A 26,286-nucleotide genomic window follows, 5' to 3' on the forward strand; every position below is an offset into this window, starting at 1 on the left:
AGGTTTCATATTTCTATACTAGGTTTCCAGTTGCAGCTTTGCCCACGTGTAATTTCAGTCCCTGCGGACTGGTATTTAAAAAAATCTTTTCTTAGTGTTCTTTTGCACTCTCCAAGGTAGACATGCTAATTTTCGGGTTCTTGCGTACAGTAGTTTCGGCTGTGCGTTATTTGTCAGTCAGTCAGAGAGTCACTAGGTAACGGAAGAGTTTTAGATATACCTACAAATTTCTATGTAGATTTTCTAGGTAGTTTGTTAAAAAAGAAAGGTAACTTATGTATTCAAAAAGGCCAAGAGTGTCTAATCAGCAGTATATTATGTGTAATATTCTAAAGCTGCAAGTATTTTTGAGGTAATCCATGCTTTGAGGATTTGTACTCTCGCAAGTCTCACGATTAGAAAATGTCGTGCATGGGCATATTTTTTCTCTATTACCTACTTATACGAGTAAATTATTTCTGTTAAAAAGGTACTGAAGGTTTTTTTAACCTAAAAAAAACGATAAATACCTACATAATAATAAAATTATTTTACGCGTCTTAAATTTCAAGTAGGTAGATCTAAGTTTTAGTTCTTGCATGTTATTAAAGCAACCTTGCATAAATTTAATTATGCAAAAAATCATAGTAAAATTTAATATAAGATATTTAGTCCCAAAATGAACCCTCCACACACCCCATAATAAGGTATTTAACCAGCAAATTATAACAGAAACCAGTGCCAACCCCCAAACATTGCAGGGTTTGACCCATTTTACCGACCCCCAAACGTTTACCATTTTGATTAAGGTGTGAAATGTTATCGATCCCACCATCCCCACCCCTTGGTATTGTCACACCCTACTTCATACTTGCACTCATTATTTTTGATACTTTAGAAAATATTTTGAAGCTGAATAATGTATTTTAAAAGTAGCTTAAAGCTCATGTACTTTATATACTTTTTATTATTGAAATTACCAGCCTATGTCGTCATTTTGACGATTTAATTAACGACCGTGTCAAAAATTTATGGAAAACAGTTTAGTCGTTTTTAGGTTCAAAAAGGATGAACAACGAAATGTACATGTGTATTTATTACTAGCTGACCCACGTGGCTTCGCTCGCGTAGATTGTTTCGTTTCCTATTTCAGCAGCCAAGGGGATGATTTTTTACTTACTTTTTCTAACGGGTTGTTATCTGTCTTCCGGCCAAATTTTATCCAAATTGCTTCAGCTGTGATGAAATGAGTTGCTTATGTACTCATATACTCTACTACTTTACTGTTTGAAACCTGGCTTAACATCGTACCTACTTTTTTATTCAGGAAATCTTTTTACGATTACTTTTTATTTAAGAAATCGTGTTCAGAAGTAAGTTGAATGAAATACATTTAACCATCGACTGCTGACTTCGAGACACATGTCTCCTCTTCAAATTATTGAAAAGCTAGGCACTCCAAGTGCAGGTTGGACACTTAAGTACACATTAGTATATTTAAAATAAAATACTTTACACCTATGTAACGTAATACCTTACATTAACACATAAATTCCGTATGTAAGTAAGTAATTATGTAAATGTGTTTCAAACGTGAGATGTATAATGTTACTTAGATTACTGCCTACACCTTGTTTCCTTAAGAGCCATGTATTACGTGTTCAGCATTAATGAATACATGAGGATCATTATTTATGTTGATTTTTTGATTAGGTATCGTGATTTGTAAGTCCCCAACCCGCACTTGGCCAGCGTGGTGGACTCAAGGCCTAACCCCTCCCACATTACGGGAGGAAACCCTTGCCCAGCAGTGGGACATTAATGGGTTAAATTTATCGTGATTTGTGATTTTATTTTATGCTACTACATTTTTCTTTTCCAGAAGCCGACAGAAAAGTGATTATTTTAAATACGACTCTTTGAACAAAGTTAACGAAATAAAGGACATTTTAAATTTGTATTTTTTGTTAAAACGGCTAGTTCTATTGGTCTAAGGGGTTTGACTTTTGATTGGGAATGTTAGGAATGGTTTTTTTTGGATTTGGGAAAAGGATTATGAGATTTTTTTTAGGAAAAAGCAAGCGTCTATTGCAGCTGGGAGCTTAGACAATCTTGTTTTGTTAAAAAATGACAGTTAGTCAAACGGAATTTTATATAAATCTATCGGTTATGTCTTGCAAAAAAGTCAGATGCGTTGTACTTCTAATCGGTGGTTCTGTATGACAAGATGTATGGATGTGAATGAAGCAAGGGAAGTTTGTTAAGATCGTACCAAGTGGCCTTCTTCTTTTTCTTCTTTATTAGAAAAAGGCGTGATTTTACGTACGTATGTCATTGTATGTATGTATGTACAAAAATTCAGGCGCCACATAGATAAGACATTTATTCTCTTCCCACTGCATTGACGAAAAATAGAGATAATTAGAACCAAAAACAACGTACTGTTATCTTCACGGTGTTTTATAAAACTATATTCAAGCAATGTTTCTAGTTTTTAAATGCGTATTAAAATTTATTTAAATAACTTGCGATAGGTTTTCAAAACATTTGAGTTAGTATTTACATGATGATAATGAAGGAAATACTTTAATATAGGTAGTTATATTTTAAATAATGCATAATATAATAAGTGCTTAAAATTACAGCTTTTAAAATTATTAAACCAGTTTCATTTTTACGAAGACACTATCTGTTGACAAAGAGCAAAAAAATATTAACCGTACAAAGGTATTGTATGGTTAATATTTCTTTATTAACAAGTACCTAGCCATGTACGTAAAGGTTAAATAATTTTATCTTAATTTAAAGGTTTTGAAATATTTCCAGACCGAAGTCATGTCGCAGGAACTTTGCAAACAATGAACATAAAGTACAACCACGCCCGTCATAACTGTTTGTAAAATACACAAGATAAAGTGTACCGCGTGGAAATCGAACCTACAACCTTCCACTGACGTCAGTTCATCTTATTCCGTTCGACATTTATCATCCTCTCACTCAATTGGTTAGTTTTTCTCGTGTCTCTTTGTAAAATCCAGTAGCCTTTTAACCATATCGGGTTACTATTTTTACTCCTACGATGTAAAACAAGCCTTTAGCAAGAACGAAACCACGTGTAATAATTTCAGTAGGTGTCAGAAGTACACACCCACATTTTAATTATACCTATTTGTTAAGTACATCAGCACTGAAATTAGTTTTTATCTAAATATTGCACTTGTAATTTCGTCGTTCATTATCAGAGCATTTGCGCGGCCTTGGGCCCAATACCCATCATGTTGTACATGTAATCTGTCTTATACATCACCCCACGTTATCAGTAAAACTACCAACTGATAACGCTTTATCAATACATGTTAAAATCTTGCAAGTTCAATGGCATAAAATTTGATTTTTCATCTTAAAACACGCAGAACAAACTCACAGAAAGGTGTGAATAACGAAACGCACATTTCTTTTTTTTTGTCGCGAAATAAAAAAAAACTGTAAAAAATACGTTAAATAAATAATAAGTACGTTAATAATTCTAAAATGAGTATTTGATAAGTATTTTGTATTTTTATTCCATGAGAATAAGTGAGAATCGGTACGAAAAATGTAGACAAAACAAAGAAGGTTGCACAGCCTAAAATAAACTTTTCCGTTTCAAATATTTAAAGGGCCTGAATTAACGATTGTCGGAGTCTTAAAATAAGAGCAGCCAGTCCACTTGATACTTGAATAAAATAATTATCGAGCCGTGTCTACACATTCCCGAATTCCATTGTTCGCTCACGTTTGATCAAAGAAAATTCCACCCTAAATAAAAATTGCTTCGAACCAATGAATTAAAACATCCACCATTTTAATTAAACGTTTGCATACAACGAAAATTGTTCACGAAAAGTATTTTAATAAAGGACATTACCTGTTTGACGATCAGCCTCGCGACCCTGGGACTCGCGAAGGTGACGAAGCCGTAGCACTTGGAGACACCAGCTCTGTCGTAGATGACCCTGGCCGCCGTCACCGTGGCGAACCCGGAGAAGAACTTCCAGAGGTCTTCATCCGTGGTCGTCAAAGAAAACCCACCCACGAAGATCCTATTGTGTATAACAGTCCCGAATTTGGGAGCGTCCGAGGGCGGGAGGGTGTCGTCCGTGTCATCCTCGGGAGAGTTCAACAAAGCCTTCAGCTTCTCATGAGGATCTGCCGTCTTCCTGTTGTTGGCTGTGCTTTCTTCCACCATATGAGCGCAACTCGCGGACTCGCTACGTATGTACCTCTTAACTCCACTCTCCATTTTTCCTTGCACTGTTTTTAACACTAATATAACATGTTCCCTTGTTTACTTAACTAAAATCACTAGCGGCAACTAAAAGGGCACTGGTAGTTCACACGAAAAAACAACTGATTGTCTGTAACGCGAGGTTTTATCGATTACGGTGGCACTTATGTTGTATAGGTAGATTTTGTGAGTTGCGCGTTGAGAGCCGAGATCTGACAGACACACGGACGTTATTCGAGCGATGTTTAAAAAAAACAAGCAAGATAACAGTGTGTGATTTGAAGATTTTTTAGATACGCACTATAAATAGAGTTTGAGCTATTGTCGACCGCTATTTTTACTAGGCGAGGGAAGTAGGTCAGCGGTTGACACCTAGCGGATGAATATTCTTAATGGTTCTTATCTAAGTTAAGTTTAGTTTAGCTGCGTTAAGTATAGGTGGCGTGATCGTTATCGATAATAACCTGGTGATGCAGCGATGGCATTTATCTCAGTCTCGTGCATTTAGTGAGAGAAATTAATTATTGTTAACGTTTTCGACTTGTTATCACTCTGAAATAATAGATACCAATAATTTTAGTTTAACTGTTTCAAAATAATTTTGTCTAATTTGACAGCATTACGCGTAATTTATTTATTATCTAATGAAGCAAGCTATTTTTGTTTGCTAATAAAATACAAAGTGTTAATCTCTAAAGCAATAACAAAACGTTTTTGACATTGGTAAATGTTGCAACTTTTTAAAATTTCCTTTAAAAAAGGTAAATATTAGTTACTAGAGATTTTGATTTATAACACAAAATTAAAAGGTGTAATTTAATATAGTTGATGATGGCTATGGATTTTTAATTTCTCAAATGATGTTAAGCAAAAACAGCTATGACATAGATCAGCACGATTTTGTTGTTACATTGGAAACAAAGTGAAGCTAAATTTGTATAAATATGATTAAAAGACTGACAAAATTACTAAATATCTGAATTGATATGTTTAGACTATTTTAAAGTGTTAACCATTTTTCATAATTCAAATCTGCAACAGGTGTCTAATATTTACAATCATGGCAACACCGCTATCCTTATGTCATTTCATTTAGTGCAAGTACTTGCAGTTTTTTTTGTTGTTTAGATTTCTTTTGCAATTTTTCATGAACTAATTTCCCAAATAAACATATAATGAGTGCGTAAACGGTCACATTGTGATGAAACGTATGACGAGAGTGATATAAGTTATTGTTTGGTGGCGTGTCAACTGGTTGAAATCAAGTTATGTGCAGTTAATTCCGATTAATTGGATTATCAACTTTCGTTCAGTGATTCTTTAAAAAGGTAAGTGTTCATGTTGTAATAGTGTATTGTAACATCCTCAATTAAATTTACGATAGAAATAATAAGCCGTGGCGTTTTAAATGCAGAAAAACGGTGTTATTTGGAGCATCGCGCTTGTACTAAAATGTTTTCATTTTACCTTCAATTTTTTTATAAAAATAGTGCGATGCGCGTAATAAGCCGGTTTTATTTAAGAATGTTAGTGTTTATAACCGTGTTCTGTATAAATATAGCGGCAAAACCGGTTGTGGGGTAGAGAGTTTGACTTAAAAGTTATAGTAAACATTTGAACTGAGTTCTTATTTAAACTAACATAAGACTCAAAATGCGGTGGCAATTTGAGTTCGATATTGTTGTTTGAAGTGAGAGTAGGAACAAATTATAAATAAAAACATATGGCTATTGTTGTGACACTTTGTTTTGCTTTGTAAATAATTTAATTAGATTAGTTGCTTGTTGAGGTAGGCTCTCTGCTTATTGTCAATTAAATAATGTTTATATACAATCATACCACACCATTCCTTTTACAAACTTTTTTGTAACAAACAAACATACATAAAATCAAGTCTAGTTCCCATAGGGGTAGATTACTATATATTAATTCAGGCCATATGGACTATTCATGAAAATCCATTTGGTTGTTTTCGTGCGATACAGCAGTTAACAAACATCTTTAAGATTTTAATATTAACAAAATGTTAAAGTAGATTTTACTTTTATTAACCAATTTTTCCTTTGGTATGATTAAATTTAGCTGTTTATGCCCCAGCAGAATGTATTAAGTAGTGCAATGATCGAGACTAATGCCCAAAAGTATATAAAAGTACTAAAGACACTAAATATAACTAGCGCAAATCATTGCAAATTACTGGATGTTCTCTATAAAGAGTAGTAACACTGCATACAAACATAATATCACTCATGTTGTACCCGAAGGTATAAGCAGAGGCGTACGAAATACACTCACATTTCACCATAAACAATGTTAGTCCCATGTATTATGAGGCAAGCCTATTATCATTTGCGAGACATGTCTACAAGCACAATATTTATTATAGTGCTACTACTGTAACACTACATTAATATAAATATACTATAATAGAGCAATTTTAGTACTTGACCGAGTGTTACGTACCAAATACACTAATACCTACCTAAGTAGTTACCTTGGTTGAAATATTCAAGGTTATTTTCATTCATTGTTTGTTATTCTTTTCTCTGTAAATATAATGAATACAAGTAAAATATCCATTTTATGTGTACTTTTTATTTGTTTGTAGGTATTATACTTATTTATCATTGATCAGATATTAAGTCCATCAATGACCTCTTCTCACTGAAAAACTTAGTTCTGTCATGACAACTTTATATAGCCAAATATCGTCCGTTCACTGCAACAGTGAACAAATACCTTGGTATATATTTGTTTAATTCAAAAGATCTGTGTGTTACAGTTGATGTTTGTTATAAAAATGAGCCTGATTTGGAAGTGCAGTGGTGGATTCATAACTTTTTCATCATAGGACCGATGCCATTGAGTTACAGGTAGATTACAAGGTTACACTTGCATTGTTTTCGTTTTAGTGTATTTCCAATGATATAATGCTAGCTCCTAAAAGATATTACTATTATTTCAATGCCTAGGTACTTATCTCTTCTATTTTTTATGAAGAGATTGGTGATCATGGTGGTCTCAAGGTCTAACTCCTCCTTAATTCAGGAGACTCTTGCTCAGCAATGGGACAGTCATGGGTTCAATAAATTATAGGCAATCATTGCCTTTTATTTGACTCATAGAATAAGTTATAGTAGCCACATACCTATGTATGTATGTTAGAAATGTTAACTCTCAATTTGTATATGTTAATATTTAATGGTTAGTTTATGCATTATGTATCATTCTGTGAGTCAGGGAACTGATTTAAATAATTAATTATAATTATAGATAACAATTTGTGTGTCATCATATTGGAAAAAATGACAATCATTATGATACATATCATATTACGCCTTTTTCCCCATAGGGAAAGGCAGAGACTAAAGAACACCATTTGGACTGATCCTTACAAACTTCCCTTGCGTTATTCACATCTATATATCTAAATACTCCAGGCTACTATTGAGCAATATTTCTGATATACCTAAATTAAAAAACCCAATATCATTTTACGCGAATCGGGAATCGAACCAAAGACTGCTTGTACGGCAGTCTCGCATCCACTACCGCGTCACAGAGGCCGTCTATTTCAATACCATTGCCATTACATTTGAGTCTATGAGTCATTGACCATTACGCAATCTATACTAATATTATAAAGATGAAGAGTTTGTTTGTTTGTTTGAACGCGCTAATCTTAGGATCTACTGGTCCGATTTGAAAAATTCTTTCAGTGTTAGATAGGTCATTTATCGAGGAAGGTTATAGGCTATATAACATCACGCTACGGCCATTAGGAGCGGAGTAGCAATGAAAAATCTATACTAATATACTAGTACTAATACTAATACTATACTAATACTAATATATAATAATATTATAAAGATGAAGAGTTTGTTTGTTTGTTTGTTTGTTTGTTTGAACGCGCTAATCTTAGGATCTACTGGTCCGATTTGAAAAATTCTTTCAGTGTTAGATAGGTCATTTATCGAGGAAGGTTATAGGCTATATAACATCACGCTACGGCCATTAGGAGCGGAGTAGCAATGAAAAATGTTACAAAAACGGGGAAAATTATGTGACGCAAGCGACGTTGCGCGGGTCAGCTAGTGAACAATACAATTAAGCCGGGGTTTTCCTGTACCGTTATAAGTCATTATACAGTCGTAATCAGCTCGTAGTAATTTAAGGAAGTAGAATACATTTTTGATAATGGGGATTATGTGGCGTAGGAAATAAAAATGTCCCGGGAACTATTAAATAAAACTGTTAAATTGAGCTAAGCAGTAGCAGAGTATTGTGTCCTCTACATACATTGACTATCAGTCTAATTACCTACTCTTTAGGAAAAGTCAAAAACACATTTTAGTATAGAAATATTACATAGTGACGTCACGGTGTCTTAATTTCGTTGGTATCAAATGTTTCGTTCTGCAATAATTACAATTTCAACATTATTTACCAAAAAAATTGGTTAGTGCGAGCTTTTTGGATAGAATGAGTACAAGTCTAATATTATTTTTTTTCGTTAACCCAGTCTACCCAATTATCATAATCTTGTATTATGATTTGGTGGTTAACAAATAGATAGCCGATTTAAATATGATGCATAATACATAATATCGCATATTTTATACCCAAAGGTGCAGGCAAAGGCGTATGAAATACACAATTTTTTTTCCAATAACAATGTTAGCCCCATGATAGAAATTTTCTGATATAAATTAGAAAAGACGTGTAACACTTTTTCCGATCGGGAAATCGAATCCGACACCTGATTAAAAGCCGGATACGCTATCGACCGCTGCAGTGGCATGATCACGTTGCGTCTCGTCTTTCATCCGTCGTGTCCGTCGTGTCCGTTGCGTCCATTGCGTCCATCGTGTCCATCGCTCATATATTAGGTCGGAGAAATAGTATTTTCATCATTATAGTATGTATGAACTTGTATTAAAATCTTTTCTCTACACAAAAAAGCTCGATATTTGGGTACCTCACGAGCTCACTGAAAGAAACCTAATGAACCGTGTACTCATTTGTGATTCTTGAAGCCAAAGAGATTTTATTACAAGTTCATACATACTATAATGCGAAAAGACTTTTTCCCCGACCTAATATAATAAAACAGTACATTATCTACCGGAAGTAATTCAGACGGTAATTATAAAGAGAGTTCTTTTATCAACTTACTAGCTGGCATGCGCAACTTCGCTTGCGTCACATAAGAAAGAATAATTTTCCCCGTTTTTGTAACATTTTTTTACTGATACTCTGCTCCTATTGGTCGTAGCGTGATGATATATAGCCTATAGCCTGCCTCAATAAATAAGCTATCCAACAGTAAAGATTTTTTCAATTCGCATCAGTAGTTTCTGAGATTAGCGCGTTCAAACAAACAAACTCTTCAGCTTTATAATATTAGTATAGATTTTAATACTTATAATGAACTGTCTACTTGATAGTATTTGACTTGAAGTGTTACTTGACACTTGAAGGGTTTGAATAAACCTGCAGTTTCACAACCGCAGGTGTTGTGTTACAATACGTTTGCAAATAATGAAATACTCTGCTTATAGCCACTTATTTAATTAGTTAAGAAGTAAGGGGGATCGCTTATGAGGATTCTCTGACAAGTAACTCGGGAATAAACCTTAGTTAGGATTAGGACTAGCACGGCATTCAGTAGTCTATTATTATTATTATGTATGTCTGTTCATTATCTCGGGACTATAGAGTCCCGGACTTTTAGAAAGCGTGCGTGGGGCCGAAGCCAACAAGTAGAGGCCCATTTAGACAGCTTTAATATTCAAAAAGTATGTAAGGTGTCACAATCCGGTGACTATCCCTGTCTACACTATAAAGTGCATCCAAGGACAGTCACCGGACTGTGTGGGACTATGGCAAAACTAAAGGGAAAAACTACTTGGGCTATTGGATGAGGTGCTTATGGACCGGGAAACTAGGAAATTACGGGAACTATGGCGCCTGCCGATAACTATGTTAAAAACATGTAAAAGTGGCAGACGGAGACTCGCCAACTCACAAACTGGGCCCCCTAAACTAGTCGCTGGACGTTAAACTCTGATCATTTGCTCCCTGAGGGTCCGGCATCACTGGCCCACTAGCCACTTACGCTCAGCATCCGTCCTCCGAACAGAGTGGGAGCTCTGCTCTCGCGACTCCACTCTGGACGGCCAATGAAGGCAAGCCAGAGGCGGGGGACCGCTTCCTCGTCAGTTTTCACTCCGACCAGCCAACTAAGGCAAGCCGGAGATGAGGAAGGGTGACTTCCCCCTGGAGCACTCAGGTACCGCGGGGTCGCAACTCCCCGTCACCTCGCCTCAAGGTGCCCTGCGGGCTTATTATTATTATTATTATCTAGCCTGTTTCTGTGTCCCACTGCTGAGCAAAGGCCTCTCCCCTAGACTTCCAGACCCCTCGGTCGCTTGCTGCTTCCGGCCAATCTTCCAGGAACGCGTCTATGTCGTCCCGCCATCTCCGTTTGGGCCTTCCCCGTTGCCGCCGACCATCTTGTGGCACCCACTTCGTGGCTATAATAGCCCATCTCTCAGGGTGCATCCGGTGAACATGTCCGGCCCAATTCCACTTTAGCCTGGCGGTTTGTTTGCCCACATCGGTAATACGCGTTTTGGAGCGTAGAGAAGAGTTTCGGACGCGATCCGTCCTTTTTACTCCAAGAATGCTACGCTCCATAGCTCTCTGGCAAACCTTCAATTTGGACTTCTGAATCTCAGTCAGGGACCATGTTTGGGCACTGTAGGTTAGGATGGGCAGTATACACATGTCGACGAGTTTCCGCTTTAAGGTGATTGGAAGGTTGCCCTTCATTAGATGCTTCATGGACCAGAAGCTCTTCCAGTAGTCTATATAAAATATATAAACCATCACTCCACCAGCAAGCTTCAACCATTTCTTATTTCGACTCTTCACCAAATATGACTCCTGAACCAAAATTCAGGTTGTTTCTTTCAGAAAAAGGTTGCTTTAGGCTTAACGCAAACTAGTGGAGACGCGGCAAAGATTCTGAGAAATAAATCTATTCTATCTTTATTTTTCAACCTAGTGTCAAAGATGTTTTAACCGCCCGGAGATCTTTAAAGACTGTTATTCTAGTAACTAGATGACAATAGGGACCGACTTTTTACGTGCCAATCTATTTGAAATAAACCTCAACTCCTAGGACATGTGGATTAGATCAAGGCAGCACATGTGACTGTGACATGCACTTCCTTAGGTTCGGGTTGGGCCTTAGACCAAAGCGGCGGCATTGAGCACAACATACTATTGCTAGAGATGAGATTTGATTTGAGATTGGAGCAGTCGTTTAGGTCACCACGCCGCTCCCAATTCGTCGGGAGGTAGTGGGCTCGATTTCCACACGGGGCAATTATTTGTGCGATCCACTAATCATTGTTTCGGGTTTGGTTGTACTTTGTGTCCGTTTTTTGTATGTTTGTAAGAGTCCCCGCAACACAATGAGCATGCTTAGTTAGCTTAGTAATGCTTAGTTGTCTTTAAAAAAAATAAGATTTTCTTTGTAAATTGCCATACATAATGGTATTTCATACACCTCAGTCCGCACCTTCAGATACAACAAGCATAGATAATTTTATAAATAAATGCAAAAATCAATAAAAGTCATTGTAATAAGGTTACAGTGATTTGTTTACAAGCCGTCAGCGTTGTTTGTCTCGCTCCAAGGTAGTTGTCCTGTGGGTTATCGGTAATGGGCCTGACCTTCCAGGGTCTCACGTCATAAATCGACCTAGACGGACCGGTGCGCCTGTACTGAGGGACTAGGTTCAGTGTCCGTTGGGAACAAGTTTATGTGGTTACTGACTGAATTTCCATTTGACTACAAATGCACGAAATTAGTAGAAAAATCGATGACTTTAATTGACAATGTCCGTGGCGCAGTGGTTAAACTTTACAGGTGGGCGTTGAGTCGTTGTTTTGATTCCCATTTTACACTTATCAGCTTCATTTTCAGTGAAAGCAACTTGGATTCTTCTGGATTGGGGTCATTAATGGATCCGAATTGAGAATTAGGAGATTCAGAAAAAATATCCGATATAACTTTGACACAATACTTAGCTTATATGGAAGCCCAAAAAAATCATTGCTGTACCATTGCTGGACAATGATCCTCTGGCATACAGAAGGGTTAAACCTTGGTTATTACCCTTATTCTAATCTTTTGTGGTTGTCGTGTACTTTGCAAACCCTTCAAACGAATACATCTAAAGGCAATCTTTATCCAAACTCTTGAAATTACAGCTGATGGGAGGAATATAATTTCCTAAGAAAACTATACCTTTCACCCATTTTTTAATGTTTTTAATTTTTAGCCCTTACTGTCCTACTGCTGGGCAGGATTCTCCTCCTAAACAAGGGAGTAGTCCTTGTTTAGGAGGAGAATTGAGTCCACCACGCTGACCAAGTGTGGGTTGGGAACTTTGCAGGCATCAGGATAAAATATCATTATTACAAAATGCAAACAATTTATACACTTTCTTTTCCCACGTGACAGTATTTAATAGATAATTAGTAAGTGCAGTTATCTTAGTAAGTAATGTTAACCTTTGTCGTAGTGATAGCAGAGCAATAGACGGGAGTAATGTGTTTGAAACTTTATCTGTTTTGACGAAGGTAGACACATACATGTCATACATACATACATACATAATATCACGCTTGTTGTACTTGTAAGGTGCTAGTAGAGGTGTTTCATACAACTTTGCGTCCTTCGAGTGTAAAAGGAAATAGGTTACTTACATGGTTAGCTATGTGGATATTAGTAGCGAGATGGCACTTTTTTGCACTTTGTCTGTCGTTTACTAATATTAATAGTTTGATACATACATACTCTAATCATAAATTATGTCACGATTATTAGGCCAAAAGGTGAATGCAGTTTTGTATGAAATATACCCAAATTATCCTATTGCCATATACCAAGCATATTATCGAAGTACGGACTATTATAGAATAAGTTAGAATAATATGAATAAGTATATTAGAAAATAAGTCTAATTGAAAACAATTTACTTGACTAAAATTCAGGTAATCGTATATTTTGTGGTTCATTTTCCTCAGTATGACCTTGTAGCCATCTTCGTTTGTCCCTATCGTGTGGTAAGTCAGGTAAGCACTTAAGCAGAACGTAGAATTATTTAATTCAAACATACGTATAAAACTACATATATTAAATCACGAAATGTCAGTAAGGTATGTTTTTTTTTGTTTTTCACACGCGTTTAAACCAATTGTGTTGTTTGATATGGAAACGAAATGGTCCAAACTACTCCGTCCTTCTAACGGTGAAGGAAAACATCGTGATGAAATTTCCTTTATTCATAAAAGCAGTCAAACCCACTTGCCCACCCGTGGCACAGTAATGAGTTTAATTTGTTTGCTCACGAGTGAAGCCACGTAGGTCAGTTAGTAAAGAATATACACTCACCCTTTTATTCATAATCACACTATAAACCTAGTTTAGTTAAAATGCTATTATAATATGTTTTCTCTTTTTCATTTCGCCAAGGAGGGAAAGAAACAAAACACTTTATAAGCCTTTCATAACTTCATATATTTTTATGGATATACGCTCAGTATCGAGGTACGCTGCACGTTTGATAGTTAGATGACGTAAGCCACTACGTCGCTATAGATATTATAATATGACATACCATTTTTATGACTGTGGCACATTGATTTACTTAGTCAATCTAATGGTGAAGAAACGTTAGGTAATAAAAATATATCGTGACTGTATTGATTTTAAAATAAAAACTTGTGCATTATATTATTTTACTTAAATTAGGTAATTTAAAATTTCGTCGTCCGTGCCTAGATTGTCAACAATTTTGTAATTGTCCATTGCGATGTTTTTTTTGAGGCTATAGACCATCATGCTTGACACCACGTGGCATTATACTCACCTTGTTCCAATCGTATCAGTCTACTGTCCCAAGGCGACGTAATAGTGTGTGTACCACTCAATAATTACCCACTTTAATCAACTCCCGCGCAGGTAGTTGGGGACTGCGGGCCATTTCCCGCGGAGCACCTTTAAATTAATTGCACGTAAACAAACAGCATTCAATATGACCATCAAACTGAATAATATAGGAGTGTAAAGAACAAAAATATTTGTTATATAAACATTCTCATTCTATAAACGTTCGCAAAGGCGAAAACCTAAGGCATTAATATTTTTTTTCTAGATACATAGGTTCTAGTCTCAGCCATATGGCTTTCTCTGGTCTCTGCTTATCTGCCTGCCTACGGGAAAAAGGCTTGATTTTTTGTATGCATGTGTAGATAAATAGGTAGGTACCTAATTATGTATGTCGTGTGCGATTTTAGGTAAATTAGAGAGTTCTTTAGAAGGTTCTCGAAAAAATGCTGACCAGCATTTGATGAGCTTGATGTACTTTAATTCCTTGTCCAGTGATCTACTCCTGACAAAAATATTAGCCTTTAACTTTCGACAACCTGTATTTGATACACTACTCTATAATATCGTAATTTTAATACACTTGTTTTTGACTTTCCAGTCCCCACCGTATGCAGTACAATCCGCTGTTCACGAGGGCGGGCGGGGTCGGGCGGCGCGGTGATGGCGGGCGGGTGCGGCTGGTCGCGGCGCGTGGCGGCACGAACACGCACGCTGCGCTCGCTCGTACGTGATACGCAGCGTGCACTCGACGATGTCGCTGATATATTGCATTTTGGTACTGTATCAACCATATTGTAAATCTTTTCGCGATTGAAAAGATTGACTTTCTTACTAGCTCTTCTCATAAGGCTCGCGGTAGTCTATCTACAGCACTCGTACGAATTCGCACCTGCCAAATACAAATACTGATGGGTGCCCTTCATGAACTAGGCTAGGTGCTTTTCGTCTAGGTGCTATTCGAACGAGTGCTCTAGATAGACTACCTCTAAGGCTCTACCCCCTTTCCGAGCTAGTGGCAGATATAGTAATGGTAACGACTATCATAAGTGTCGATATTTGACCTAAATGAATAATGATATGATTTTATTTTGGTAACTTGCAACCGTTTTCAAAGACTTTTGACAGTCGTTACCAGTAACCAGAAGCTTGAAAGTCTGACAACCATTCTTACGGAGGAGCATCATGTTATAACCTAGGTTGTGGAGGGCCGATAGGCAGTCGCTTCGTGTAAAATATTGGTATTCAGCTGCATCCAGTGAGAAGCCTAATCCAACATAATTGGAAGAACGGCAAAGCTTATTTATTCGGCTTATGCCTTTTGTACACGATAATAAATTATTTATATAACCAAACCCAATATAACCCAATGGCCTTTTATTATATTCTATTGTTATACCCTATACCGCTTAATAAGGAAATTTAATAATAAATGACATTGTATAATAAATTGCGATTAGAATAGACTCTTTCACAAGTTGCGATAAGTACTAATAAAGACAGGGGGAAAATAAGACCATGAAACCACAGTGCCGTGCGTCAGACTTTCCTTACTAATATTATAAATGTGAAAGTCTGTTTTTCACGCTTTAACGACTAAGCAGCTGAATCGAATTCATGAAATGCATGGAAATATTATGCCCAAACGGGAGGCACCAAAACTTGAATCTCAAAAATGTTAAAACTAGATTATGAAATCTTGATGACTAAAGACTTGTAGGCTGTAGTCAAGTCTGTTCAAGTGGTACTTTTAAATTACAAACTAGCTCGTGTTAAACAGTTGTTTAAATGAAAATAATCTAAGTCGAACTATCCATTTAGGTTCATTTAAAACAAGGGTTCAATCGTGCGCTAGTTTGGTATTTGGGAGTTCGATTTGACATTAGCTCGAATCTGATTCAATCGAATTCGAATTCAACCTGGATGCTTCCACTGGAAGGTACACTTGTCAAATTAAATATTGTATTTTTCGTAGATCAGACTTAAATCTATATTATGTCCCGTTGTTCCTAGATCCAGATATCCCAGTGACAGTCCAAGAAATTGGCAACCAGGCGTCCCGGTCTACCGCGCTAGTGATCTTGGGCACTTCTCCGGTAGTACGAGCTCGACTGTTGCACTGTCTACTGGGGAGACAGCTGCTGCCTGATCCACCTCCTCGAGGGTGCCGATGGGTAAGTGGAACGTCCAGAAATAAATACTTTTTGGAGGACACATAGAATTACTTTGTTAATCTCATGTAATTTTATGTTTTTTGCAAGAGCTACCAGAACTGTAGCGATAATAAAAAATGCGAGATTATCAGAACCTATTCTCCTAAATTGCTTTTTTTCTTCAGGTAACTGATTTCTTGCAAAGTTTAATGGACCTCATAATACACCAAAAAACTGACTTGCTTGCACAAGATGACGACATGATAGTGGTAGTTTTTTTAAATGCCGACGCTGATGTAGGAACAAAGTTGTCGACAGCCGACTTTAAAGCCTCTGACTAGACTTTGGTGTATACTACTGAGCGATTGAGAATTTTTGCTAAATATCGCAATATAGATTGCCTTGGTTTTTGTATGTTCCAGGTTCGTATCCAGTACGGCAGCAGCACGCAGGTGCACCTGACTCTCGGCAACTCGGAGTTCGAGCTGGTCGAGGAGTTGGAGTGCAACAAGAGACCCTGGGACGTCCTGCCTGTTGAGGTACACTACATAACCTCTAATTACTTTATTTTATTATTCACAAGTCTTAATAACAAAATATTATTAACATTTTTGAACGGCCGGATTTTATCTGATATTCTGATATCTATTGGTCAATTAAAATTTATAAATTTGACCCATTAATGTCCCACTGCTGGGCAAGGGTCTCCTCCCGTAATGAGGGAGGGGTTAGGCCTTGAGTCCACCACGCTGGCCAAGTGCGGGTTGGGGACTTTTCTTGCCCTCAATAAATGTTTTAAACAAATTTTTAGGCATGCAAGGTTTCCTCACGATGTTTTCCTTCATCGTTGGAGCATGTGATAATTATTTCTAATACACACATAACTTCGAAAAGTCATTGGTGTGTTGCCTCGGATTCGAACCTGCGACCACCTGCGTGGGAGATGTCAACTTATACCACTCGGCTATCAATAAATTGAAGAGCCAAATTCGATCTGGGTTCGAATAATGACAGTATCAGTTTGAAAATTGATAACGTGGCTGACAAACTATAAGATATGACTAAAAATATAATATTTATTTGGTGCAAAAATATGTCTTAAGCATACATTTGCCTATAGCTACAAAGGACCCATTGTTTAGTTATAGAATTATTGTTTTTTAGGAAAATATTCATTTTACAACGGGAGCCCATTTTGAGACAGTTAAATGAACTATTAATAAAATTTAAGGATAAACCGTTTTCCTTCTATATATATGCTTTTTAAAGTATAATAATCTCTGTATGATTCAAAATTGCGCCTTTCTGACTCACTAGAAATAAGAAAATATAAAATTACAGAAAATATTTGAAAATCCATCTAAAAAGTAATTAAGACCGAATTGTTAGATTATTTTTGTGACATCTTCGGAAATCATAAATCACTGTGTCTTTGAAAACTGCACGGAGATACGGCCGAAGACTTTGTAATTATATTTTTATGATGCGATGTACTGCTTTCGAATCATCGAATAAAAATAAAAAACCAAGTCCAAATGTCCAATCATTCGTTTCAGGATCTGATCAGACGCGATAAGACTGACTTAACAACAATTTTGGAAGTGGAAATCAGCAACCAGTTCCTCAAAGATGGTCTTCGGATCATTCTTCCACCAGACCTGGACGTAGACCCTGGGATCTCCAGCCACCTGACCCTCAAGAAACTGCACTCAGACCTCTATACAAAGAGAGACAGCATTCTGAAGAACTTCAATCCAGTATACCTTTATGGCGTAGATAGAATAGGAAAAAACGTATTTTCAGATAATATTTCAGAAAGTATAGAAACTTCTAGAAGCGAGGAGGATTTTTGGAATACGTTTAATTTGTACTCCATGGCGAGGGTGGGGAAGGAGGGGGGTGATGGAGAGAGTACGGGGAGTGGGGATGATAAGAGAGAGGTGAAGAGGAAATGGAGCGGGGAGAGTAGTGAACCTGCTGTGTTTTCTGGGGAGGTAAGTTTTTTGAGTTTATTTTAAAAAAATATTTAAGCCTGGCTAGTTTTCGTGTACTGAGCTTATAGCTAGTGCAGGTGCTCACTATTCGGTAAGCAGTTACTGAGTTAAGCAAGCTTAGACACGGGGGTTTCATAGATGGTTGACCGCATAGTAATGTGTTAGTTGAGCGTCTCTGCGCTTTGGAGCTAATGTCAGAGCTATACATCTAGCAACTGACACTAGACTATTATATATTTGATTCCCGGAGCTGCAAAAATACACTCTCAGAAGTAGACAGCATTTAAATCAGAAATAGTAATGCAGTCTCAAAACATAGGAGATATTTAACGCCTTTGTTATTTTCTTCATTCAGTATTAAGACTGATAATCAATTTTATTTCCAGAACTGTCTCGACCTGCATCAAATCAAGGAGATCAACCCGAACGCTCAGATCCTGTTCATGCTGTTCTCTGACAGCGAGGACATGAGCAAACCTGAAGAACCTCGTGCTGAAGCAGACAAGAAAGAAAGGAGGATCAATATTGATGCGCTTAAGTGGATATTTAGGTAAGAAGGTAGTAAGATGAGAAGTGATGTAGTGGAGTGACAAAATCAGTGAATGCGTGGCAATATCTTCTTCTCATTTTGAGATGTCTCTCTGTGTGAGATTACTTTAGAATAGTGTTCTTTTTCATATTTTTGTTTGATCGCGGGCGATATGATACTATTGTAGTAATTTTACTTTTGGTTTTCGATTGAGAGTTAAGTCATGTTACATTTCTAAACTATAGGGGTTTTTATACTAAATTGCTAAATGGGTCTTAAACGTGATGAGAATTTTTAGGTACAATACCTTATTTGCTGCCCGCCGATTCGATCGAGTCACACCTATCGTGGTCGCGGGCTGACTCGTGTTTATGTCGTGTTGTTTTTGAGAATAATAAGAAATTAAGACTATAACTTCAGTTGAGATATTTTTAAATAAAAGATCGCTCTGCGTTTAAAATCATTAAACATTTTATTTTCTTCATACCTTATTATCCAAAAATAAAAGCTTTGGTCTCTGCCTACTATTATGGAAAAAGGCGTGATTTTTTCTATATAAAATGTATTTAAAAGCTCAATCTGATTATTCCATGATGAAGTTAAAATGTTAAGATGTTTTCTTACAAAATGCCATATTAAAATAAGGAATGTGTATTGCAGACATAACCAGGAGTCATCACATCAGAAGAGTCCAGAAGACGACAAGCGACTGCATCAGGAACAAACCAAGTTCATGAACGAGCTGATGGACCAGTGGGAGCTTATGAGTAAGTTTTTCTCCTTCTTTATCTGTTATACTATCTAGCCTTGCACTCACCGGTCGGTAAACCAAGTGTGGGTTAAGCAACCTTTGGCGCGGACATTCCATAGATGGGTGACCACTTAATGGTATTTGAATTGGGCGTGTCCTGCTTCGGAGGGTATGTAAAAAGTCGGTCCCGGTTGTTGTCTACTTAGATAACAGTAGTTAAGCCATGTCAAAGGCCTTTCGGGCGGCTTGAACAACTTTGGCACTAGGTTGACCACTAACCATAGGACAGATAAGTGTCAATATTTGACCTAAATGAATAAATGATTTGATTTTGATTCGTTCTGTTACTACAATCCGACAGCTAGTAGAAGACATTGCATGCACGTTTAATGCAGATTATTATTAATAATTCGGTATTTTTCAAAAATATAGTAAAAATAGTTGCAACCTCCAACCAACTAAATTCTAAACCAATTTTCTTTTTACAGCAAGTCCACCACAAAAGCACTACGTTAAAACGCAATACGTAATCCTGAACGATTCAGACCTACGTTCAACAGAGCACAAGACAAGCCCGTACACGGCACCGAACTCCGACACGATGAACGGTAAAGAAGAGAAGACTGTCAAAACTCGTACTGGACTACTGAGCACTATTGTGAAGTTTGCTACAGATTGTTTGCAGAGTTACTTACTGGAGTTTTGTACAAAGTTGAGTGAGGTTAGTCATTTAAAATTCTTGTTATTTGTGTTTCACATTATTTCACTTATAATTTGCATTTCATTTGTGCAAGAGTACGATTATTTTGAGGGTTATTATGGCCAAAAATATAAAACTACTTTGACATTTGACAAGCTTTAAAATGGTATGATTGGTTCTAATAACACGAAAGATAGTAGGTAAATATGAAATATATGAAAATACTTTACTCACACTTTATTTTATAGTGATTATAAGTTACATGGTATCACAGAAGTATTCATCTAGTGCTAGTCTAGAGAAGCCTAAAAATACACGAAACGGGACCCGTTATATTTTGTTATCCATACTATCCATACTAATAATATAAATGCGAAAGTAACTCTGTCTGTCTGTCTGTCTGTCTGCTACTCAATCACGCCTAAACTACTGGACCAATTTGGATGAAATTTGGTATGGATATATTTTGATACCCGAGAAAAGACATAGGCTACTTTTTACTTCGGAAAAATGACGCATTTCCCGGGAAAATTCAGGTGACAAACGAAGTCCCGAATAATCAATATTATAATGACAATTGAATTAACAATATTCCGTTGTCATGGCAACTGTTTTAATGGCGGATATGCCTTAGCGCGACTTCGTTGTATTCAGAGATATAAATAATGTTGAGAATATTTTTGGTGAAAAAAAAGCATATTTCGTTGTTAAGGAATAATTAAGCTTTGTATTAGTAAAAAAAAATCGAGAAATAATTTAGTAGTTTTAGAGAAAACCCCACAAACGTATCATACAAAGTTTTTATTAACCTAAATGCAACATTCTATTAAAAGCTGTGTTAACAACTGTCAGACATGTCTTTCCTCATGATTGTTTCTTAAAAACTACCTTCACGCAAGAACTATTGAAAAACTTTGATAAAATTTGGTAGACAGATCCTACTAATATTATAAATGTGAAAGTTTGTGAGTATGTATGTATGGATGTTTGTTACTCTTTGACGCATATACTACTCAACAAATTAGGATGAAATCTATACTAATATTATAAAGCTGAAGAGTTTGTTTGAACGCGCTAATCTCAGGAACTACTGGTCCGATTTGATTGATTGACATATTCTCTTTTATGTGACGCAAGCGAAGTTGCGCGGGTCAGCTAGTAGTAATATAATTTATTCTAATGTGTGTTTGTTTGGCCGTAACAGCTAAACAGTTATTTTGATACTTAAAACAGTAAAATCTAGATTTCCGTTACTTACACTGCTACTATATTGAAACAATTCTTATCAAAATCTCACTGTTTTTTTTCAGGTGCACGTGAAACTTCTTCAGCAGTTCATTCTGGCGTCGTTCGACATGGCTCGTGAACTGCAAGTGGTGCCTAAGAAGATACAGTACGTCGCCAAACAAGAACAACAGTTGTATGAAGTAAGTACTCATAATTGTATTAAAATATTAGTTTATAATCATTTATTTGGTACATTTTATGAACATGATCTTGTAAAGATAAATAATGTTGTTAAAATGGCTAGAGTTTGATTATATTTTTGGTTGGCTTTGATTAGATTTGAACTAAGAGTAAGCTCAATTTGAGTGTCATCTCAAATTGAGGGTAATCTTTCGACCATAATATCTTATCTTACATTCAGAGATAATGGAAAAATTTCATATTATTATCTATTTTTTAGATACAGAAATTATGTTACAGTGAATGCTTTCAATATATACTTTTTCAATGGTAATGAGATAGAGATATTATAAGAAGAAGACTTAGGTGGTTCTTTTTTGGTATTTTTCAGACGATAAACGAAAAGTTCTCCGAGGGTGACAAGAAGCAAGAATTGTTACAAATAATGCAGGAAGTGTTACAAGAGATGCGATCTGAGGTTAATAACATGGACTGGAGTGTTGATGGTGAGTGTTATAAACAAGAAGTATCACTATGGTCTGAGTGGTAGTTCATACGACTGCAGATCAGATGGGTTCTCGGGTTCAATTTCCGGGTCGGGCATAATGCAGCTAGGATTAAATTTTTAAACAGAAAATCTCAAAGTTTTTTTCGTCCGACCCAGGATTAGAACCTAAGACCTCTTGCGCGGCAGTCGCATACACTACCGACCGTGCCACAGAGGCTGTTGTAAAAGTATTACATGCACCTATGCCTACACCTTTGAATATTATGGGTGTAAGATCACAAATAAAAAATAGAAGTGTACTTTAAAGTTTTGTAAATAACGCACAATTTTATGATTTTTACGGCTAACAAACGATATTTTCTTTTCCAGATCTCCCATGGCACCGCGACACCAGCTTCCAAGTCTCCAACTCTATCTTCTATTCCTCCTCCCGGAGCTCCCCCTCGTTCGTCTCCCTCCGCCCCCCTCCCCCCGACTTGCCCCCCGACCTCCCCTCAGACAGCGAGGAGGCACTCTCCCTCGACACGTACAATTTTGATGACTATGATATCATTGCACAAGATATCAATGATGATTCCTATGGACAGGGTAAGGTATGTATGAAAATGGCTGTATTTTAAGTTTTATTTATAGGATTTTGATAAAATATATAGCGGTTTGTAGGATATTAAATAAGCTTTTTTCCTGTCTACGTTTCATCAAAATCGAACTAATAGTTTTTGAGTTATTCATCCGCAAATACCAGATCGAAATGGATTGCCGCGTGATAAGTAATGACCCATTTTTATGATTTTGTCAACCGATTTGGAGCAAATTAATTTCTATTAATTAGATTAAATAGATAACGTTATACTACATTCAAATTAATCTGCTTAAACTTGTATGACCATGAAGGTGTACAGTGAAAGCCACATTATTTTTTTTTTAATCTTTATTTATTAAGGGCTCCAAACTTTACGAGCTTAAGGCAGCCCCATCACAAAAAAAAAACAAATAAAAATCTACACAGTTACAGTTATCTTCTTAAAACTATGCAATATACAATTATAAACACACTTAGCTTCCTTACTAGCTGGTTAAACTAAAATATTGATAAACATTTCTACGTCTAAATAATTCATATTTTAATTATTACAACTAATGCCACATTATTTTTATATAAATTCTTTTCAACCGTGATTCACATACTCTGCCCTAAGTAGCGCAAAAACTAAATTTTTAGCTTCTAAAAATACTCTGCTCCGATAGCATATTTTCAATATTTTCGCATCATATGGTATTATTTGAATAACTATACAGATTAAGCAGTCACAAATTTTGTTTCCACAGTCACAAGAGTCGCAAGAGTCTCCATACAACATCCGGGTGGAGAACGAGTCGGAGATGTACTCGTTATCAAGCGGCGGCTGGAGCGGCACCTGCACCAGCACCAGGAACATCTCCGTCAAGCAGGCCTCGCTCGATGTACAGCAGACAGGTAGGACAGGCTTCAAAAACGTAAACACTACAAAATTTAATTTCTTTGTTTCATAATACAGAATTTGCCTCTGTACCGCGGTGGATGCGTACGCAAGTGGTCTGGGGTTCGAATCCTGTGTCAGGCCAAAAAGTATTTTCTGAGATTTTCTCTTAAGTATATCTCATAGATAAATTAATTAATGAATGTTACTTAGTTATTAAGAAATAATAAAGGCTTGATTAAACGAACATGCACATTTCATTTAAGGGTTACCACTTACGCATCTAGTAAAATGTTGCCGTGTTAATAAATTTGTCTTTCTGACTTGTGTTGCCAACCACATGTTACCATTATTTAACAATATGAGGCAATGTATTATTTCTTATTTCCAGTTCTATCGAAACTAAGTCAGAAAATAAGTTTGAAGCTAGTCAAATTCGTGGACTGCCTGAAGGTCACATATTTCGGAACTTTACAGAGGTAAGTTAGTTTATACATATATTCATATGAATACGGTTATTTAGCAAAGCTCGGTTTTGTTTTGCACACTACATTGGTTTTTGTATTGTGCGCTACAGTTTTAATTACAATTTGTAACATATCCTAAAATAAGAGTCCTTTTTAGTTAATTAAATATTTTCGTAAGAATAAAATAGTAGGTATTTGTTTTCTTGCTAGATTTTCATCTACCTTTGTTTAGCTCTACTTGGTTAACCTTTATAACAGACTAGCTGACCCGCGCAACGTCGGTTGCGTCACATAAGAGAGAATGGGTTATAATTTTCCCCGTTTTCGTAACATTTTTTATTGCTACTCTGCTCCTATTAGTCGTAGCGTAATGATTAGTAGCCTATAACCTTCCTCGGTAAATGGACTATCTAACACTGAAAGAATTATACTAAAATCGGACCAGTAGTTCCTGAGATTAGAGCGTTCAAACAAACAAACAAACAAACTTTTCAGCTTTATAATATTAGTATAGATATATTTATTTAGCCGTTAAAACGGAACAAACGGTCAAACTTTAGATTTTTTAATATTTGTATGTTCCCAGATGTCTAGAGTCCCTAGAGTCGTCATGCAGACAGGAGCTGGGCGGGCGGCCGGCGAGCGAAGCCATGAGGCAGCTGTTGTCCGTGGCGCGGCAGGTGGACCTGTCGCCGTGCGCCACCTTCCCCATCCTGAGGAGCTTGCTGGAGTCACTCAGGAGGATATTGTATAAGTAAGATTTTAGAAAAAACTTAACTTACTTACTTGAGATAGTCCATTTTTAACACCCGACGCAAAAAGAGGGGTGTTATAAGTTTGCCGTGTCTGTCTGTGGCATCATAACTCCCGAACGGATGCAGTGATTTCAATTTAGTTATTATTGTATTTAAGGTAACTTATGTGCGGGTGTTTATAAACATGTTTGATGGAAATCGGTTGAGCCGTTTAAAAGTTGTAGGGGGTGAAAGTGGGGAGATTAACCGAATGTCTGCAAATTTACTCGGACGGGGTTTCAAATGGCTTAAGTATGATGAGAAAGTTGGTGGTGGGAAAAATCATAGTAAACCAGGCTGTGTTCTATTGACATATTATTGACTACATTTTCCTGGCGAAGTAGTCTTTACAAAGTCTAAATTAGACGATCGTATTACTATAGTCGAACATATTGTTTGCATGAATCGTTATGACTCTAAATAGTCCATAGAAGCTATGATTAGAAAAAATATGCTAATATAAAGTTTTCCTTTTCTTAGACTTCGTCTAGTGGGTGGCGAGGCGGAGGAGGCATGCTGCGTGCTGTCCCCGCTGTGGCGGCGCCGCGTGGCCGCCACCGCGCTGCAGCAGCTGTCGCCGCACCGCCTGGCCCGGCTCATCTCTGCACAGGTATACAGTATAACAAATTAAATAACAGCAGTTGGGCCCCGCAGGTGCACTCACGTTTAAGGTGGCTATAAACTCTGTAATTTATAAATATTTTTTCAACTTTCGCGCATGTATCTGAATTTTTCTAATATTAAATGTAGCCTATCTCTTCTGTCTATTTTTACAGAACTATGAATATACTCGTTCTATATATCATCGACAAGACAGTGAAGCACGAACAGACTACCACGACGTTTGAAAAAGTTTGTTTATGTCATGCACAAAACTATTAGCACTAAAGAAAACCCTCCTATGTTACCCATCCATTAATATGTTATTTCATTTTTCAACACGTAATAATAGCTATGAAACCAATAACATATTTTCCTAATAACCTACATTCCTTGTCCTCAGATATTAGAAAGACTAAGCATGGCTCACGAGCGCTACCAGTCAGCGCTGACGTCACTGGAGAGTGCGCTGGCCGGCAGGTTGCACCATACCGAGGATATTAAACTAGCTATTAGGAAAAAGTAAGTACTTTCTTATCCATACTAATATTGTAAATGCAAAAGTTAGTCTGTCTGTCTGTCTGTCAATCACGCGTAAACTACTGAACCAAATTGCATGAAATTTGGTATGGAGATATTTTGATACCCGAAAAAGAACATAGGCTTCTTTTTATCCCGGGAAAATGACCCATAATGGGAAAATTAAGGTGGCG

At 36.7% G+C, this 26,286-nt stretch overlaps 2 protein-coding genes across 3 annotated transcripts in view; one reads left to right on the forward strand and one right to left on the reverse strand.

Moving 5' to 3' along the window:
- The window catches only part of LOC142983903 (uncharacterized), a 34,546-nt gene extending 29,934 nt beyond the window's left edge, over positions 1-4,612 (reverse strand). For both annotated transcript variants that reach the window (XM_076131090.1, XM_076131089.1), the window contains exon 1: positions 3,887-4,612. In XM_076131090.1, the coding sequence (XP_075987205.1) occupies positions 3,887-4,261 (375 nt within the window). In that variant the 5' untranslated portion in view covers positions 4,262-4,612. The remainder of the gene's footprint in view (positions 1-3,886) is intronic.
- Positions 4,613-5,329: 717 nt separating this feature from the next.
- The window catches only part of LOC142983884 (dual serine/threonine and tyrosine protein kinase-like), a 29,724-nt gene continuing 8,767 nt past the window's right edge, over positions 5,330-26,286 (forward strand). Inside the window, exons 1-16 of the mRNA XM_076131061.1 lie at positions 5,330-5,574; positions 14,812-14,988; positions 16,224-16,384; positions 16,786-16,902; positions 17,920-18,357; positions 18,744-18,907; positions 19,547-19,653; positions 20,126-20,358; positions 21,648-21,764; positions 22,136-22,250; positions 22,622-22,845; positions 23,582-23,729; positions 24,104-24,191; positions 24,766-24,933; positions 25,454-25,583; positions 25,977-26,095. Of these exons, the coding sequence (XP_075987176.1) occupies positions 14,874-14,988; positions 16,224-16,384; positions 16,786-16,902; positions 17,920-18,357; positions 18,744-18,907; positions 19,547-19,653; positions 20,126-20,358; positions 21,648-21,764; positions 22,136-22,250; positions 22,622-22,845; positions 23,582-23,729; positions 24,104-24,191; positions 24,766-24,933; positions 25,454-25,583; positions 25,977-26,095 (2,444 nt within the window). The 5' untranslated portion in view covers positions 5,330-5,574; positions 14,812-14,873. The remainder of the gene's footprint in view (positions 5,575-14,811; positions 14,989-16,223; positions 16,385-16,785; positions 16,903-17,919; positions 18,358-18,743; positions 18,908-19,546; positions 19,654-20,125; positions 20,359-21,647; positions 21,765-22,135; positions 22,251-22,621; positions 22,846-23,581; positions 23,730-24,103; positions 24,192-24,765; positions 24,934-25,453; positions 25,584-25,976; positions 26,096-26,286) is intronic.

Source organism: Anticarsia gemmatalis, chromosome 25, assembly GCF_050436995.1.
Source record: "Anticarsia gemmatalis isolate Benzon Research Colony breed Stoneville strain chromosome 25, ilAntGemm2 primary, whole genome shotgun sequence".
NCBI classification, from domain to species: Eukaryota; Metazoa; Arthropoda; class Insecta; order Lepidoptera; family Erebidae; genus Anticarsia; species Anticarsia gemmatalis.